Consider the following 18,672-nt stretch of genomic DNA (forward strand, 5'->3'; position numbering starts at 1 on the left):
TTCAAATGGTATTGAAATTGATTCTGTTTCCAACCTGGATTATATACAAACTCAGTTTCGTCGTTTTTTTGGGTATCCACGTATTATATAGTATATTCAATGTGTAATTCTGGAATTGTGATGCGTGTTTTTGGAATTTCAAAGAAAAGCACAAGCCTAATTTTCCATTTGACTAAGTTTTCAGCCTTTAGATAAAAACGTGTTTGGATGATGTTATTTAACCGCACCCACTGGGAATCAAATTTATGTGTTCCGGTGTTAAATAAAAGGATAGACTTTAGACAAATCCAGTACTCAATCCAAATTCGTTTCCAGTTTCTAATTTTCGGATTATATTCATATACGCAAGTGGTATTATTTTTGTATGTATGAATTCAGTTTGGTTTTTTGAATCCAAAATACTTTGTTTAGAAGATCTGTAAGCTTTGGAATACGTATTTGCTGTTTTGGATTCAACAACATAATTAGGTGTACATGAATTTCATGTACAACTTGAGTTTTTCAGTGTGGGTTCAAATTTTGGCTATGGTTTGTATTTTTATACAATTGTTTAATATTTTAAATGAGTTAATTAAAATAAGAAAGTCACAAAAGTGACCTCTTTTTATGGAGATTGCTCATAGAAATATTAAAAGTTTTTTGTGCGTGTGGTTGTCTATCCATGCGAGTATTAATGGACCCCAAAGGAAAAGTTAATGCTTAGCCGGATTTCATAGACACATGTAATGATAAACATGTGATAATTTTAAGGGTTTACATGTGAATGATAAATCAATCCAAAGAAGGGTTTGTTATTTGACATGATTTATTATCAATGTTTGATCAATACAACAAGAGTACCACTAGCAATTGGTATTACTGTCCAAAGACATGATATTGATGGTGCACTAGGTATCTTGAGATGGGTTATGCCATTATTTGAACATATTGATGATTCAATTTTTCTTAATGTGAGCATATTTATAGTATTTATTTTGTTCTAAATTCAGCTACTTTAGGTTCGATATCTACTAATCTGAATTCAGTTCCGGTCCTTAATGGAATAAATTTTAAGGACTGGATAGAGAACATTGAAATTGTTCTTGGCTGCATGGATCTTGACCTTGCATTAAGGGTGGCCCAACCCGCTTTTCTTACGGAATCTAGTACCTCTGAACAGAGGAAAGATTATTAGAAGTGGGATCGCGCCAATCGCATGAGTCTCATGATCATTAAGCGCGGCATTCCTGAGGTCTTAAGGGGTACTATCTCGAAAGAGATAAAAAGTGCCAAAGATTTCCTTGCTGAAATCAAGTACTCTTCTTCAGAACTTGATTTCCATGAAATATCAGAGCAAAGGAAATATAAGGGAATACATTATGGGCATGTCAAATATTGCTTCAAAACTTAAGGCGCTAAAGCTTGAGATGTCGAATGACATGCTCATTCATTTAGTATTGCTTTCTCTTCCTGCACAGTTCAGTCAGTTTAAGATAACTTATAATTGTCAAAAGGAGAAGTGGTCTCTTAACGAGCTCATTTCATTTTGTGTGCAAGAAGAGGAAAGGTTGAAGAATGAAAATAAAGAAAGTGCTCATTTTGTTAGTACCTCTAAGGACAAGGGAAAAAGAAAGAAAATTGTTGGGCCCATGAATGAAGCTGCTAATGCACCAGCACAAAAGAAAAAGGAACAGGATGATAACTGTTTCTTTATGCGTTGTGTATGGGCATGTGAAAAGAAATGTCCTAAATATCACGCTTGGCGTGCAAGGAAAGGTACATTTCATACTTTGGTATGTTCTGAGGTCAATTTAGCTTCAGTACCAAGAAACACTTGGTGGTTAAACTCTGGTGCAACTACTAACATCAGTGTTTCAAGACAGGGTTGCCGAACTACCGAAAGCCAAATGATGTTGAAAGATACATTTATGTTGGATATGGCAAGTCGGTGGAGGTGGAAGCTAAATGGCACTTTAGATTATCATTGTGTACCAGATTTTATTTGGATTTGAAAGACACTTTTAAGGTACCGTCATTTAGACGGAATTTAGTTTCAGTTTCTTATTTGGACAAATCAGGATATTTATGTTCATTTGGAAACAATAAATTCAAGTTGTCTTTTAACTCAAATATTGTTGGATATGGTTCACTTATGGGATATGATAATCTATATTTGTTGGACATTATAGCTACCTATGGTGAATCTCTGAATGTGGAATCGTCCCACAGTACACCATGTCAGAGTCACCTAGCATGAATGGTGTGGCTGGAAGATGAAACTAGATTCTTAAGGATATGGTAAGAAGTATGATTTGTCATTCTACTTTGCCAGAGTCACTCTAGGGAGAGGCCCTAAAGACTGCAGCTTACATTCTAAATAGAGTGCCAACCAAGGCAGCTGCCAAAACACCTTATGAGCTTTGGACTGGGCGAAAGCCTAGTTTGAAATATTTTAATGTATGGGGATGTCCAGCTGAGGCAATGCCTTATAGGCCAAATGAAAAGAAATTGGAATCCCGAACAGTGAGCAGCTACTTTATTGGTTATTCTGAAAGATCCAGAGGCTATAAATTTTATGATCCTAAATTAAAGATAATTTTTGAGACGGGAACAGCCACGTTCTTTGAGGATATAGAGTTTGGAGGGGAGAATAAGATTAGAGACTTTGTTCTAGAGGAAGAGTCGGTAACAATTCTAAAACCGATTCATACAGTTGCTTCTGATGAAGCAAGTACGGAACCTCTACAAGACATTATTGTTGAATCTCCTCCTACTCAAGGTGATATGGTGGTTCATGAAGAACAAACTCAAGATCCTCAAGAACAAGTGTCACAAGAACCAATACCTTTGCGGAGATCCACTAGAGAAAGGAGAAATGTTATTCCAGATGATTACATAGTCTTTCTCCAAGAACATGAGGAAAATAATGGTATGATGGAAGCTGATCCAATCAACTTCCAGCAAGCCATGCAGGATTCCAACTCTGGAAAGTGGATTGAAGCAATAAAGGAAGAGTATAAGTCCATGTAAGACAATAAGGTTTGGGAACTTGTCCCATTACTGGAAGGTGTGAAACCCATTGGTTGCAAATGGATATTTAAGACCAAGCGGGATTCTAATGGTAATGTGGAGAGGTATAAGGCTCGTCTTGTGGCTAAGAGCTATACTCAAAAGGAAGGGATTGACTTTAAAGAGACTTTCTCTCCGGTTTCATCGAAAGACTCTTTTAGGACAATGATGGCTCTTGTTGCACATTATGATTTGGAACTCCATCAAATGGATGTCAAAATAGCGTTTCTCAATGGAAATATTGATGAGACAATCTATATGGTGCAACCAGAAAACTTTGTGTCAAGAGACCCAAAGAATACGGTTTGCAAATTGACAAAATCTATTTATGGACTAAAGCAAGCATCTCGTCAGTGGTACCACAAATTTCATAAAGTAATTCTCTCATTCGGTTTCGAGGTGAATGTTGTTGTGGATTGTGTGTATCACAAATTCAGTGGGAGCAAGTATATTTTCCTGGTTCTTTATGTTGATGACATACTGCTTGCCACTAATGATATATGCATGATGCACGAAACCAAGAGATTTCTATCAAGAAAATTTGAAATGAAAGATCTTGGTGACGCTTCCTTTGTATTAGGAATTCAGATACACCGAGACCGATCTCGGGGTATTCTGGGATTATCACAAAGGAGCTATATCGAAAAGGTACTTAAAAGGTCTGGCATGCAAAATTGTACACCAGGGGATACTCCAGTTGCTAAGGGAGACATATTTAGTCTCAGCCAATGCCCGAAGGGAAACTTAGAAGTTCAGGAAATGCAAAAGATTCATTATGCATCAGCTGTACGGAGTCTTATGTATGCCCAAGTTTGTACGCGTCCAGATATAGCGTTCATAGTTGGGATGTTAGGCAGATATTTGAGCAATCCAGGAATGGATCATTGGAAAGCAGCCAAAAGGGTTATGAGGTATTTACAGAGAACAAAAGACTATATGCTCACATATAGGAAGTCAGAACAATTAGAGATCATTGGATATTCTGACTGATTTTGTTGGATGCCATGATAGCAAAAGATCCACTTCGGGCTATATCTTCATGTTGGCTGGTGGTGCAGTTTCTTGGCGTAGTGCCAAGCAAACTCTTATTGCTTCATTCACCATGGCAGCTGAATTTATAGCATGTTTGGGGCATCTAACCATGGGATTTGGTTGATGAATTTTGTCACTAGGCTGCGAATTGTGAAAGGAATTGAAAGACCGCTTAATTTATACTGTGACAATAAATCAGCCGTCCTATTTTTAACAATAATAGGAGCTCGACCAAGTCAAAACATATTGACATCAAGTTCCTAGTTGTTACATATTTCTATAGAACACATAGGGACAAACCCCATGATAACGGATCCTCTTACAAAAGGTTTGCCGCCTAAGGTCTTTCATGAGCACACTGCTCACATGAGTGTTTTGCAGTGTGAGGAATGTTTAGTTTAGTGGGAGTTTGTCATTTATAAATTTTGTGTTCTATGTTTGATATTATGCATGCATACTCTAGTATTTGGATAATTTTTTGTTAATTATAAAGTTTGGTATTCTGTTATTTATGCTTTGTACAATAAGGTTATTGAATGATCTCACTACAGTAAAGTAGGACCAGTTGGAAATTGACAAGTACAGGCCACCTTCTTGTGATTTTCATGCTGCACATTTCATAATGAATCTATGTCATTTAGTTATGTCAATACTAGTAATCATTGATGGGTTTAGTTATGATTGATATAACGAAAATCACTTTGGTTCTATGTACTGACATGACTAATGGACGAGATTATTTGGATATGCTTAAGGTATATAATGACATTTTTGAGCTCATAAAGTCTAACACATGCGTAGAGTTACATATGTGACTAGTGGGAGATTGTTAGAATTTTGGGTCACAAATGTAACTTTTAATTGTGTTAGGGCCATTATTTAATTAGCCAAAACTAAAGTGGTCTATTTAATATTGATCTTATGGCTAAGGGCATATGTGTTATGAAAAGATATTGTGCAGATACCATAAGACAATATTCTAATTTGATGAGGGGCCAAATTAGAAATATTGAAAACAGAATTGTAACTGATGCAGTTACATATAGGGTTATGGTCCCCAATTGTAGACACAAGACAGTAACGTGAAAAGTTTCTCCTCATCCCCATCAGAGAAGAACATCAGGAAACCCCCTAAGGGTGATCTACAATTGGAAGATCACAACCCCAGATCCTTCAGCGATTCTCATGGCTCATTCAGGTACGCTTCCGCTCTAGATCTTCATCATGTTTTTCGGGTATGGGTTAATCAAGTGTGGTTTAGGATTATGCTCCTATTTTCTATATGGGTAGAAAAGCATGTGGTTAGGAACAAATCCTTATTTGTTAGAAACCAACAAGTGGTATCAGAGCCACCCATACCTGATTCATGTATGAAATTTGGTATTTCTTGAGATTAGGGTTTTCAATTTTGTGACATTGGGAATTATAATTCATTCAAATGGTATTGAAATTGATTCTGTTTCCAACCTGGATTATATACAAACTCAGTTTCGTCGTTTTTTTGGGTATCCACGTATTATATAGTATATTCAATGTGTAATTCTGGAATTATGCTCCTATTTTCTATATGGGTAGAAAAGCATGTGGTTAGGAACAAATCCTTATTTGTTAGAAATCAACATTCTTTTTATATTTGAAATAGTGACAAGTGATTTTCAAAAAAAAAAAAATAGTGACAAGTGATGAAGTCATATAGAGCTTACAATACCTATATTTTACCTAATCACCAGCTCATATGGTGGATTTAGTGAATTAGCTGAGAGATTGTTCACATAAACTTTTTTACTTTAGCTTCGATCCATTCAAACATTTTTATCAATTTTAGTATTTTATCATCCCTTTCTTTCATTTAGTCCAAACCCTAACCACTTTTTGCTGTGACAGTACCATGGTTTTACCACCTTTTGCCACCATCTCCTGCATGTTATGCACTAACCCAAATACCACACACTACTTAATAGAGAAAAGGACGAGAGACAAAGGGGCCAAGCTTGTTATCGGCTCTAACAATAATGCAAACAGCACGCGATTCCAGTTAGGGTACATGTATGCGTGAAATGCAATTCAATGATCCGGATAGTTCAATTGGGATGGGCACCATCGAGTCAGTTACCACTGACCTAGTGTGTAACCTTTTCCGCTCGGGTGTCACTTACAACCCATGCATAGTCGGGTCAATTCTAACCACCCTAGGTTGAACCATTTCCGCCCGCTATGTCGAAGAGCCAGTGGCGGAACTAGAAAAAATAATATGAGAGGGCCAAAATTAGATGTTAAAAAAAATATTATTAAACTAATTCATATAATCATTGAAAAATTTATCATAAGTTATATAAATAATGTTGGAAATTAGCTTTTTCAAATTTTTTATTCTCAAGTTATTATTTGCATTTAATTAGCTTTTTTATTTTTTATTCTCAAAGTTGTTTCTCTTGAAAAAAATGATTTTTTTTATTTTTATTATTAGTTTTTTGAGAGAAATTTATATATTTAATGTTTTACTCTAAGACTATTAACTTTCCTCTTGTAACATATTATTTCTCCTACGTGGTATACAATGATTGGATGACTGTGTAAAACTTTACACTGACAGTGCATGCCCATTAAACTCCTATTATATTTCTAACACTCATTTTTCTATGAAAGAAAAAAGTTAAGATATCATTGTAATTATTTTAACTCTTACACTAATTAATAGTATAAAAGATTAAAAGTTATTAAGTAATAATAAGTAAAATAATATACATCAAAATAGGAGAAAATATAGTGTCAAAAATAAAATATTACTCAAAAACAAGCTGAAGAGGGATCGAACCCTTACAGGTAGGAAAAAGGAGAGAGCTTCTGCCGTTGGGTGGTGCTTTCTTTTAGTTATACTTTGTACCTTTATATATATATATAGAAAACATGAATACAAAAAATATATAAGTACTCTTTATTATTTAAGAATTTTGTAGAAATTTGGGGGGGGCCATGGCCCTCCCTGTCTCCATGTAGTTCCGTCCCTGGTGCCAACAAAGGTGAAGAACCTCATCCTTCTCATGTAGGCTCTTAGATGATGCATGTGTCCCATTGACGAATCAAAAGCCAACCTTAACGAGGATCCACAATTGGGTCCCTTCAACCCCAAGACAAAGCAATTCAAGCTCAAACAATCACAACCACAATTTCAATCCGGAAAAGAAACAATGACAATAATAGAAGCCAAACAATGAGGGTGGTAGTGGTGGTTTTGCGAGGATCGAGTTGAGGGCTCTGCAGATCTACAGTGAGTTGAACAAGAAATTGGAGCAACCCAAGGCCATAGATGGAGAAGAAGCTTCTCTCTTCGCCAACCAATTTGCCGGCTCGTTGCACTCTCTCTTTCGATCCTACTTAGAGAAACCGACCAGAATCTCCTCATTAACCCGCGAATTTCATCCAGGATAGGAAACGTATAAAAGTAATTATGTTTTTATCATAATTTTTAATTAATATATTTTTACTTTTAATAGTCCTATTCACCCATTTTTAAAATATATATTCACTTACTTTTTTCTCAATTTTTCTTTCACATCCTATTTTACAAAGAATTTCAAAAAAAATTACACCAACACCAATGATTTTGTTCCAAGTAGGACTAACGATTACATTTTATTTTCAATATTTAAATTAAATTAAAGATTAGTTTCTGATGTGATGTGACGACAAATAATTAAATGTTTGTATAAAAAATATTTACACTAACCATATACACATGCATATTAAATCATTTGCATATTAAATCATTTCCACCAAATAATCTAAAAATAATTACACTTTCCACTCTCTTCCGTTCACTCTATTTCCTCTTACTTTCCTTCAACAACCAAACAAACCAGAAATATAATATTACCATGAATATAACTAAACATTATTATTCATAATAAAACATATCAAGAAAAGAAGACCTTCTAGGCAGATTCTACCCAACGCGCCACACATAGCAGTGGCAAACACGAGTGAAGAGAAAGCGCGTACAAACCGGGCCCCACCTTTCTCTCCGAAAAACAATTTTCAATTCCCTTTGACTCGGACTATCCATTCATCGACACACGCCAAGAACGCGAGTGGTTAAGCATTGCCGCCACCAAAAGATTGAGTTCGTAACTAACAATGAATGATAACATAAACATTAAACATTACATTACAATATTACATTAACCTGTAACATAACAACGTGCGTGGATGTAACTGAGAGAAGAGAAGAGTTTCACTTTTCAGTTTTGTTTTCTTTGTGTGATATAGCTAGTGTTGTGTTCATAGCATAGCATTCAACCATTTTTCTATTTCCCTTTTTGGTTCTTCCTATGATAAACCAGAACTTGCAGCATTGATATTGATACAGTGTGTAGTGTGTGTGTGTGTTGGTTGATTGATTCAATGATTAATCTATCACCCACTTTGTTTGACTTTTGAATTCAATCTTCCATCCCATTTCCCCTTTCTTTCCTCTCCATCATTTCTCTCTTGTCTCTTGTTTTCTTAATCTAGATTCTTCAACACAATTCAACACTTGTTCTTGGTCATTACTCATTACCAAATTGTTCAAAAATCTTCTTCTGAGAGATATATACTCCTACTTGCTTTTGGATCCAATTTGTGTACATTTTTCTTTTTCTTTTGAAGGATGCAAGCAATTTGAGTGGACTGGATCTGTGGTTGTTGTTTCTCTTTTGGGTGTTTTTGATTCCCTAAAAGAAATCCAAAAAGTTGGTTTTTGATCTGAGTTTTCATTCATCAATTTCTGATTTGTGTTTGTGTGATCATGGGCTGTACAAGTTCCAAACAAAAGGGATGCATTCATTGCAGCCCTTCACATTACCCTATGCCTAGAAGCTATTCGATGCATGTTCATCACCCACCTCAAAGCAAAGGGGACACTTACCATGTTGTGGCACTCACATCAACCACATTAGGTTCTCTGGACCTGGTTTCCCACAACCATCATGGCAATGGCTGCAAGTTTTCCAATGGTAAGGTTAGTGATAGTGAAAGTTTCATAACCCAGAAAGAAGAGGAGAAAAGTGAGGCAAAGACATGGTCCAATATGATTGAGGAAAAGTTGCCAAAAAAAGTTACTCCAAAGACTCCAATCACAACACCACCTTGTGAGCCAGAGACTATCAACACATGGGAATTAATGGAAGGACTTGAAGACACAGGCCCTTTATTGAGATCACCAGTTCACTTCAGGAGCTTCTCTTTTGATGTTGTCAGAACCAATGGCCATGTTGATCCAGCACAACTCAAGGCTAGTTTCATTGAGGAGGGGTCAAATCTCAAGGATGAAGTTTCAGACTTTGATGATGACCCTCAAGTGGTTTCATCATTCCAGAAGTCATTGCAAGAGAAAAAGGAGAGCATGGCTAAAACGAGATTCTTCCCTTTTGAGGAAAAGAAAATCAATTCTGGTGATAAGGTGGTGTTATATTTCACAAGCCTGCGTGGCGTGAGAAAGACTTATGAGGATTGCTGCAATGTGAGGCTGATTCTGAAAGGATTGGGCTTCAAGGTGGATGAGAGAGATGTGTCAATGCATTTGGGGTTCAAGGAGGAGCTTAGAGAGCTACTCATTGATGGGTTTGGAGGATTGCCAAGGGTGTTTGTTGGGAGAAAATACATTGGTGGAGCTGAGGAGATTCAGAAGCTTCATGAGGATGGGAAATTGGAGAAATTGCTTGATTGTTGTGAGAGGATTGATGATCACAATGATGTATGTGATGGATGTGGGGATATAAGGTTTGTGCCTTGTGAAACCTGTTCTGGAAGTTGTAAAATCTACTATGATGATGATGAAGAAGAAGAAGAACAAGATCATGGTGAGGTAGGTGAGTATGGATTCCAGCGTTGTCCTGATTGCAATGAAAATGGGCTAATACGTTGCCCAATGTGTTACTGCTAGTTCCCTCTTCTGTGATGATGACAATTAACTACTTAAACCAATTTTTGAAGTTGTGATTCTGTGTATTTTGTTTATAGTCAGTTTTTGGTGTACAGTATAATTTTGATTTGCTTGATTGATTGTAAGAAAGAAGAGGAAGAAAGTAGAAGAGTGAATAACAATGCCACTGAATCTAAGTCCCTTTGCACAACCAGTGCATTTTACTTCATATATACTATATACTTTTTCATTTTCCTTATTCAGAAAACATAGATGACTTGCATACAATTTCCTTGCAAAACTATATTAGCAGAGTTACAAGGGTATACTGTATAGTTGGATTTACATTCACTCACTTCACAATGTGTTCTTCTCCCTTAGACAATTTCAAAGCTGTAATGTTTGGCAGGGATTACATTGGAAGCTTGTTTGATCATTTAGCATTGCCATTTAGTACTAATGTTTGATCATTTTATCAGCACCATACCACATTTTAATTGTTACTAATAAACTCAGGTAAGGTGTAAGAAAATATTAGTACTCTGCTACATGTTGGGGTGACATTTTCTTTGATCAACTTCATGGAGAGACCTTGTGATGCTGACTTGGTCAAGTTCTGTTTATTTGAACTTAACAAGAATCCGTGACTGATGTTATAATTTCAACCTAATGCACCATTTCTTCTGGCACCTGCAGAACAGTTAAAAAAATGCATAAATATTTTTCAGCTTAAAGAAGTTTCAATAAAAAATTTAAAAACAAACAACTTTATATTATTCATTTATTACTTATATTTAAGCCTTATTCTATTCGGTTCTCTTCAACTGTCTACATTAAGTTATTTCAATCTGAGCATATTTAAGCAAGAAAAAGGCCCTTCTTATATAAAACTCAGCATGCAAGAAAAATCTCCTATTTTGACTTAACAACACAGGACACTGTTCTGAATGTGCATTTGATTGTTGAAAAGGACTTCTCTGTGTTTTGTTATGATCATTACAGGGTGTGGTGGTGCAGCTGAGTCACTTAATTATATGAAATAACTCGTAAACTTTTGAATTTAAAAATTAGAATTGCATATGCTGCCACTTGCAAAAGGTTGGAACACCTAATGATACAGAGCATTTGTGCCAAAGAAACCAACTTTTCTCTGTTCCTTCCTCCTTTGTTCTTTAATCATGTTCATGTGTTGATGAAGAAACTAGGGCCTAGATGCAAGAAAATCACATTGGCGGTAAGTACTCCCTCCGGTCCTATTTATAAGCATGAAAGAGAAGAAAAATCTTGGTCCTTTTTATAAGAACCAAATGAAAGTTTGAGCTATATTAATTTTTTTTCCAATGATGCCCTTATTAATTCTAACTTGTAAAATGTGCCTCATTAATTATTCTCTCTCTTTCCCACTTTCCAATACTAATAACAAAGGGTAATTTTGGAAGTTTATTTTGATTCAAGACAAATTTAATACATTTTATCTAGTTTAACTACATTTCTTAAACTATGTGAATTTTTTTTTTGCTGCTTATAAATAGGACCGGAGGGAGTATTAGTTATCCTATCAAATCATAATCACAAATACAACTTATTAATTTGATATTTATATTACAAAAGTACATGTAAGTAGTAAGTATATTAACTATTAATTCTTCAGAATTCTAATATTAAAACAAAAGTACAGATGAAATTTGGCCTTCAATAACATAAATTTTGTTTTTCTTCCTAAAAGTTAGCACCTTGAAGATTACCTTTAGTTCAATGTTCCAATACATGGGTACTTTATTTTTCAGTGCTGGATGAATGCAATGCATCACAAAGGGTTTGCATGATTACTGTAGAAAATACAATAGTCAGCTTTATGTAAAGAAAAGAAAATGATTCTTCCCCTCATGACAAGTTACTCCAGAGAAAAAGCTCATTGCAATTATAGCTGTTAAAAGGCTGTTTTTGATCCATATATGAGAAAGAAACCAACCACTACACACGGTTTTGTTAGTCAGCAAATGCAGTGCAAACTGGCATGGAGTTGTAGAGAAATTTAGAAAAGGGGATCCATACATGATACACCCCACATAGCAAACACAAGCCTAAGACCAAATCCTCATAATTCAGATGCTTATGTATCAATTGGTGACTTTCAACAGGAAAACTTCGCACAAATATGATTATTTCTTTCTCATTGGCATGCATGTATCAATAGACAAGACATATGACTAAAAAAAAGTATTCAAATAATGGAGAAGAGATGATGTGACATGAAACTTGTTTTTATGGCCCAAAAGAACTAGGCCAGGCACTCGCATGAAAGTAGTTGGGTTGTAGAGATAATAATAAATAGTTTTCTTTTTGTAATGTGATATTATTAAAACATTAGGAAGTAGATATGTTATTTATTGTGTAGTTTATGGATTTCTTACATAGTTAAGCTACGCCTTCAAAGCTGAATAGATTTTTAAACACGTGACATTATTGGCACTATAGTTTTTAAAGCTATGTCCCAAACTGTTTTAGCAACACAAGCAAGAGGTACTGCTAAGCCGACACAATTCCTATAGCTTAGAGGTTTTCAAACAATGATTAATTGACCCTGACTTGCCATATAATTATGTATTGTCAACAAATTAAACATATAATGCTTTGTTATATGGTTGGTTGTAGATTGTATAATTAGACAATGCTAACTCGAATGATTAGTTAATTTTTTTTTTTTTGGTTTCTTGAGGTTTCCTAAGTTAGTGAGTATCGTGTTTACCTGGTAGTTTCTTCCATTAGGTTGCTATGCATTTTGAGATGGATTAAGACACTGGTCCACACAAGAAATCACCACTGGTGTCCTCATCCTTCCCTCAAAAAAAAAAAACTTCCCAACACGAGAGCCACAAAGCTAGATACTCTTAGAGAAGGAACAAAAGACATCAACTTATCTTCAAAATTGTCATTGCATTCATTTTTGTTGGCTAGATTGACTCTATAATTTACGAATGTGTTATTTTATATTAATTTGAGTCGTTTATGACCAACATTATTACTAGTAAACAACGTAAATCACTACGTCGAACACTAATGAAAGGAAAATAGTGTTAGCTCATGCAATACTAACTTAGCATTGACCGTGGTGATTGACGACGCTAAGACATACCTTCGAACTATTTAACATAGCGTTGACCAGAGTCAATTTATGTGTTGGGCCTACTCCCTATTTGGTTGATGAAAGCAAACATCACCAAAACCTTACTACTCACTTATAGTTTATTTTTTTTCATATGACCATTTCATTTCATATATCCTAATAACGGCCAAAATTTATGGCATGCAACGCAGATCCAAGAAACAAAGGAATAAAGGCCCAGATCCAAATCCAAAGAAAACATAAAGAGATATATTAAACATTGAATATTGACCAAAAAAAAATTTGAATGTTACTTCAGCACCTGCTTTGCTGGCTTTGCTTATGGCTGCGGATAAACTTCTAGTGTCTTCATGCATCATGAGATACTTGCTAAATTGGCCCATTACACCAGACTCTGCATTACTCTACCTGGAGCTTCCTCAAACTGTTGATATATATCCAACCACTGATTGATTTTGTAAAGTATAATTACTCTAGCTTAAGGATAACACATTTGGATGAGTCTTTCTTAAATTTCTTTAAATCAGTACTTTTTTAGAAAATAGTCAAGATGTGATTAATGATCAATGAGTACACTCTTAAGTTTTTAATCATTGATGATCAAGCACAAACTAAAGATGAACAATTTGGATCACATATATATTCACATGGTACAAGCACAACCCAAAATTTGAATGTTTATAATTCCTTCAATCCTACTAATCAAACTGTATGGAATTCATATCCTATGGCAATTAATGGCACACAATATATAGGATCTTTATACACATGTTTAGTCCCTTTCTTCTGTTGTACACCTAACATATCGTTTTCTCTGGACTTGTTCATTTCAATCTCAGCATGTTGCTGCAGATCTTCATGCAACTTGCCCAATGAAGACAGACTGGTTAGCTTCGGTGCTAGCTATGGTTAATCAAGATCCAATAAGTAATATATGGCCCCTCTTTGCAAGCATGTTTCTTCTGATACATACATGAGGGATTTAATATTAATTAAAAATTAGGAAAATTGGCCCCTCTTCGTGTGATCATTCGTATGGTTTTCTAATAAGTCGGCAGGGACTAGCGGTAAGCCGGTAATAGTACAGCTACTTCGGTTTTGGTCTTAACATTCTGTTTATTTGGTTTTAGTCCTCATTTGCCATAAAATATGTGATTTTAGTCTCTTCTATTGACTCTCATTACAAAAACACAAGGTCCATTGGCACATCATCAACCTTACTTATGTGACATTCTACATGATTTTTTAATCTACCTAGCCCTAAACGTATAGACTAAAACTAAAAAATTCACAATTTAGAGGAACTGAAAACATTGTCCCTCCATTTTTTCATCTTCCTCTTCCCCATCTTTTAGCCAGAAACCTCAACCCTCCTCCCCTTTTTCACCCTCAAATTCCATAGCCACTTTTAACACTGCCCTGCTCCCACATGTGGAGCAGGTTCCGTTGCGAGATACTACCTTATGGCCCCCTCCAAGCATTTCGCGGGATCCCATCAGGCCAAGCGCCATGCTACCTTCTTCTTGGTGATGCCCAACTCTTGGTGTAATTAAAATCAACTTTGACACTTATGTTAATGACGTGAATGTGGCAGATTTTGGGTTGGTCGTTCATGACCATTTGACCATAGTGTTGGTTGCTGCTACATCATCTCTGGTGAAGGTTTTGTCGCTTGAGTTAGTTGAGGCTCTTGAATTCCGATGGGCGCTATCTTTAGTTAATGATTTTACTTCCAATCGGTTTGCTTTGGTGCAAATTGCTTATAGTTTTTTGTGCTGTGGAGGAAGTCTACGGGCAATAGTTCTTACCTTGGCCCTTTTGTGAGGGATTTCGTAGTCTTGCTCTAGCCTCTAGGCTTTCATTTTATTGATTTGTCATTTGTTCATATATACAAGTGACAAGTGACAATAGTACTCACGCTATTTTCTAGTTAGGATGTCTTCTCCTGTTCCAATACAGTTGGGTTGAAGAGATTCCTCAAACTCTTCACTCTTTTATTCATTTTGATATATTAACCTTTGAGTCTATTTCTTTTGATGAATGAAGTTCTAAAAAAATATTTACAAAGAAGTCAATAATGTGTACTTAATAGATTAAAAAAAAATAATAACGTACAAATCATAATTTTATGATAATTTCTCTTATTAACTTTGACGAATGTCACCACCTGTTTAAAAAACGATTGCATGAACATTCCAACAAATATGTTTCTTAGGATTCAAATTTGGATGAGTATAATAACATATATGTCTAAATTTTTATGAATTTTGGAATCCAAAACACCAAAATAACTTATCAATAAAATATCATTATTTGCATAATGCCATCTAAATTAAAATCATATTATTAGAGCAACTATACTTTCAAATCTTTTAAAACTTTTACTGCTAAAAGCAAGACACATTTTTGGGTATCTGTCTCGGCTTGTTGTCTCTTTCTGAATACAAGAAAGGGAGATCTTTCTATTGTATATGCAACCATTCAACATTGGATCAAATCACTTTCACATCAAACATCTTCAGCTAGCCTGAGTTTATTTATTTTTTATATATGCATGTATATATGACATTTTATAGTAACATGAACCCAACTAATTTGTCGACAATAGTCTCAAACTAATAATTTAACACATCAATATAGCTTCCAACAAATCTAAAGCCAAAATTAATTATGAAGATAAACTTTTGTGACCGTTTCTTAATTTTAGGATTGATTATGAGAAAAAACAAAGTTGGTCCAATTACGGTATAATACATCAATAGCCTACTAATTTATATACACATGCATATTCTCCACCAAATGTTTTCTGCTACCAAAACTCAAGTGATTGAGGTAAAGTGCATATATATAACCTTAATAAATTTAACAAGTGATACATTTTGGCCATCTATAAATGTGGCACATGCATATATATGTAGCATCATATAACACAAAGTCCTCAGTTTTTATCACAAAAACTTTAGGTACACACACCTGAAATTAACTGCACTCTAACCCACCTAAACCGAAAGTACACTCTTATATATATATCTCCCTTGAACAGGAAAATTAATTAGATTACTTAATTGCTTAATTATTGGTTAATTAGGCTCCTGATAATAGCAGCCTCAGGACTATCACCATCAATTGAGGCCAATAACTGAGACAACCTTTCACTTAAATCATCCACCTCTCTGTGCAAGCTTCTGATGTAGTTGCAGGTCTCATGCAGGACTTTAGATGCTGATACCTGCAAAATCAATGTCTCAATTAGCTACAAGTCATTTTCTTCTACTATATATATGAATATGATGTAGTCCTTTGTCACAAAATGGGACAGAGTTATGTAAGGAAGAAGCATATCCCTATATCAGAGTCCAGTCAAACACACACACATGGTCACTGAGGCAAATGCTGATGACCACCACATTACCCCACCAGTTCATTGATTCATGAACAATTTTTACTTCGAAATTCGAATATGATATTAATTAAGAGCAATTTCTGTTATAAAAAGTAATTCAATATATGTTAAAATCAATTTAGAAGATAACTATTTTAATTTGTGAACATGATATTTTTATTATTCATGATTGTTAGACTAGAAGCATGCAGACCCAAAATGGTGCTTGATGGTTACGGAGAATAATATTTAGGCTTTAGTCGTGTGAGTGATCTAGTCCAAAAACTTTAAAGCATTCGGTCTTGCAACATTCTCACTATAGATTTGTTTTTCATATGAGCTAAACGAGAATTGAATTTATTTTTCATCAACACTTAATAGTATATTTTAAACTCTGAATTCATTGTATCTAACAATGCTCACTCAATATCTACTATCTAGTCTCTATTTATACATGTACTATGCAATCCCATTCAGAGACCATACAGGAAGTCTTGTTTCACGAATTGGTCCAAGTTTACCACATGACTGTTAAGGTGCAGAGAACTTTATTCTCTTAATAGTCATTTTCTTTCTGGGGCTCTGCGATACTTTTATTATCTTGTAATATCATTTCCAGAAAAAAAAAAGTTCATACTATTTACATACTTTTTTATTTTATATAAACTCAACTATATATTTTTTATTGGATATAAAAAAAATCAATACAAATAATGTAGAAATAACATTTCTCTTAATTTATCGTCTTATATTTTAGCAATTTGTCTCTTAAAAAAATGGTTGAGTTCGATTCTCACTCTTGTGAATATGTATAAAAAAGTACATCAGTCACCCTTCAACAACTTAATACGCTAATCGTGAGTTAAGAAATTAGTTTCAAATATACCAATTCTGAGATATCATCCTTAAGAATAAAATAAAAACTAGATAGTAAATGTAGGAGTCAATGTGAATCATATCCTTTGACGTGTATACAGATCTGCATAGGATTTAGAACTGTTGCGGAGCTACTCCCTTAATATATGGGTCAATTTCAGGCTATATATATATCCTTGACTTCATACCATTATTATAATATGAAATACATGTGCTTCTCGAGCTAGCTAGCTATAGCTTCTTAATTCCTACACATCCCTTCTAATTAAACTTGGCATCAACATTCCGGTGTGCCTATTTTCTTTGATTGCGGCACATGAAACTATATACTAATGTGTATATTTTATTCTAACTATCTATGTTAAGGAACAGCTCTAAATTTTTTTAAGCAAAATAGGAGTATATAGTTAGCTAAAGTAGGTGAAAGCTCATAAATTAAATGATAGTAATATGTACATAAATTACATATTATGGTGTGTACATTAGAAACTATATATATGTATATGTATATTATTATAATATTTGAGTTATAAAGAGAGAAATTAAGGTTTTGAAATTAAATACCTTGTCAGAACGCCTATCTCGAATCTCAGGAACAAGTTGACGCAACTTCGAAACAAGTTCGATGATTTGGTCATCGGAGATCCTCGTAGATGAAGATTGCTGCCTCGACCTTCTGCTAGACATATCTCTCTATTATAGTTAATTTGGTGTTGTTGTCTATAATCTATATAGCTTATAATATACAACGAACTAGAAGCAAATGAACCAAGAAGAAAAATAATGGGTTTGGTTTATAAATTAACAAAGAAAAGACAAGCTCATATATATAGTGGAAGGAAAGGGGAAGGAGAGGGGAGAGTGTAGGAGGAGGAGAGGGAAGAGCTATAGTAGTGTTGTCTACAAACTAGCTAGGTATGTGTAGAAATGGAGAAAGTGATAACAGAGTTATAAAGGGAGGGAAAGGACCACAAAAGAAGATGGAGAAAGAGAGAAAGAGAGGGTACAATAGCATAGACAGTGATGTTGGATATGTAGAAAACAATTGCATCGGGAAAGCAGTGGTCTAGGCTTGGTGTTTAATTAAGACGGAGAGAGAAAATCAAGAGAAATTTTTTGGTTTAAAGAATCATGTTCAAGTTGGGTAGGCTTATTTTATTGTGGAAAAATTCTCCCTCACCGTTAAGTATTTAACGCATCATGGACTCCAACACACGTTAACACGCGTTAGTCCTCTGCTTAAATATGAAAAACATCATGTTGATCTACGTGATTAATTGATTGATAATCATGTTTAAATTGGGT

General features: G+C 34.7%; 2 protein-coding genes across 2 annotated transcripts; one reads left to right on the forward strand and one right to left on the reverse strand.

Annotated features, from left to right (window-relative positions):
* The first annotated feature begins 8,268 nt into the window (after positions 1–8,268).
* Positions 8,269–10,213, forward strand: LOC130739356 (uncharacterized protein At3g28850-like). Its single transcript, XM_057591632.1, has one exon. The coding sequence runs from the start codon at positions 8,867–8,869 to the stop codon at positions 10,001–10,003; it is 1,137 nt and encodes a 378-aa protein (XP_057447615.1). The 5' UTR covers positions 8,269–8,866; the 3' UTR covers positions 10,004–10,213.
* Positions 10,214–15,802: 5,589 nt separating this feature from the next.
* On the reverse strand, positions 15,803–18,407 carry LOC130739357 (transcription factor PRE5-like). The gene is made up of 2 exons (XM_057591633.1): positions 17,932–18,407; positions 15,803–16,338 (listed from the first exon to the last, which is right to left on the reverse strand). The coding sequence occupies exons 1-2, from the start codon at positions 18,052–18,054 to the stop codon at positions 16,183–16,185; spliced, it is 279 nt and encodes a 92-aa protein (XP_057447616.1). The 5' UTR covers positions 18,055–18,407; the 3' UTR covers positions 15,803–16,182.
* Between the last annotated feature and the right edge of the window lie 265 nt (positions 18,408–18,672).

Source organism: Lotus japonicus, chromosome 2, assembly GCF_012489685.1.
Source record: "Lotus japonicus ecotype B-129 chromosome 2, LjGifu_v1.2".
Classification (NCBI taxonomy): Eukaryota; Viridiplantae; Streptophyta; class Magnoliopsida; order Fabales; family Fabaceae; genus Lotus; species Lotus japonicus.

What these genes read in the sequence shown, in the direction of transcription:
- LOC130739356 (XM_057591632.1), top strand. Translation starts at nt 8,867, where the DNA reads ATGGGCTGTACAAGTTCCAAACAAAAGGGATGCATTCATTGCAGCCCT.
- LOC130739357 (XM_057591633.1), bottom strand. Translation starts at nt 18,054, where the DNA reads ATGTCTAGCAGAAGGTCGAGGCAGCAATCTTCATCTACGAGGATCTCC. An exon ending in GAGATAGGCGTTCTGACAAG is followed by an intron (nt 16,339 to 17,931) that starts GTATTTAATTTC and finishes TTGATTTTGCAG; the next exon opens with GTATCAGCATCTAAAGTCCT.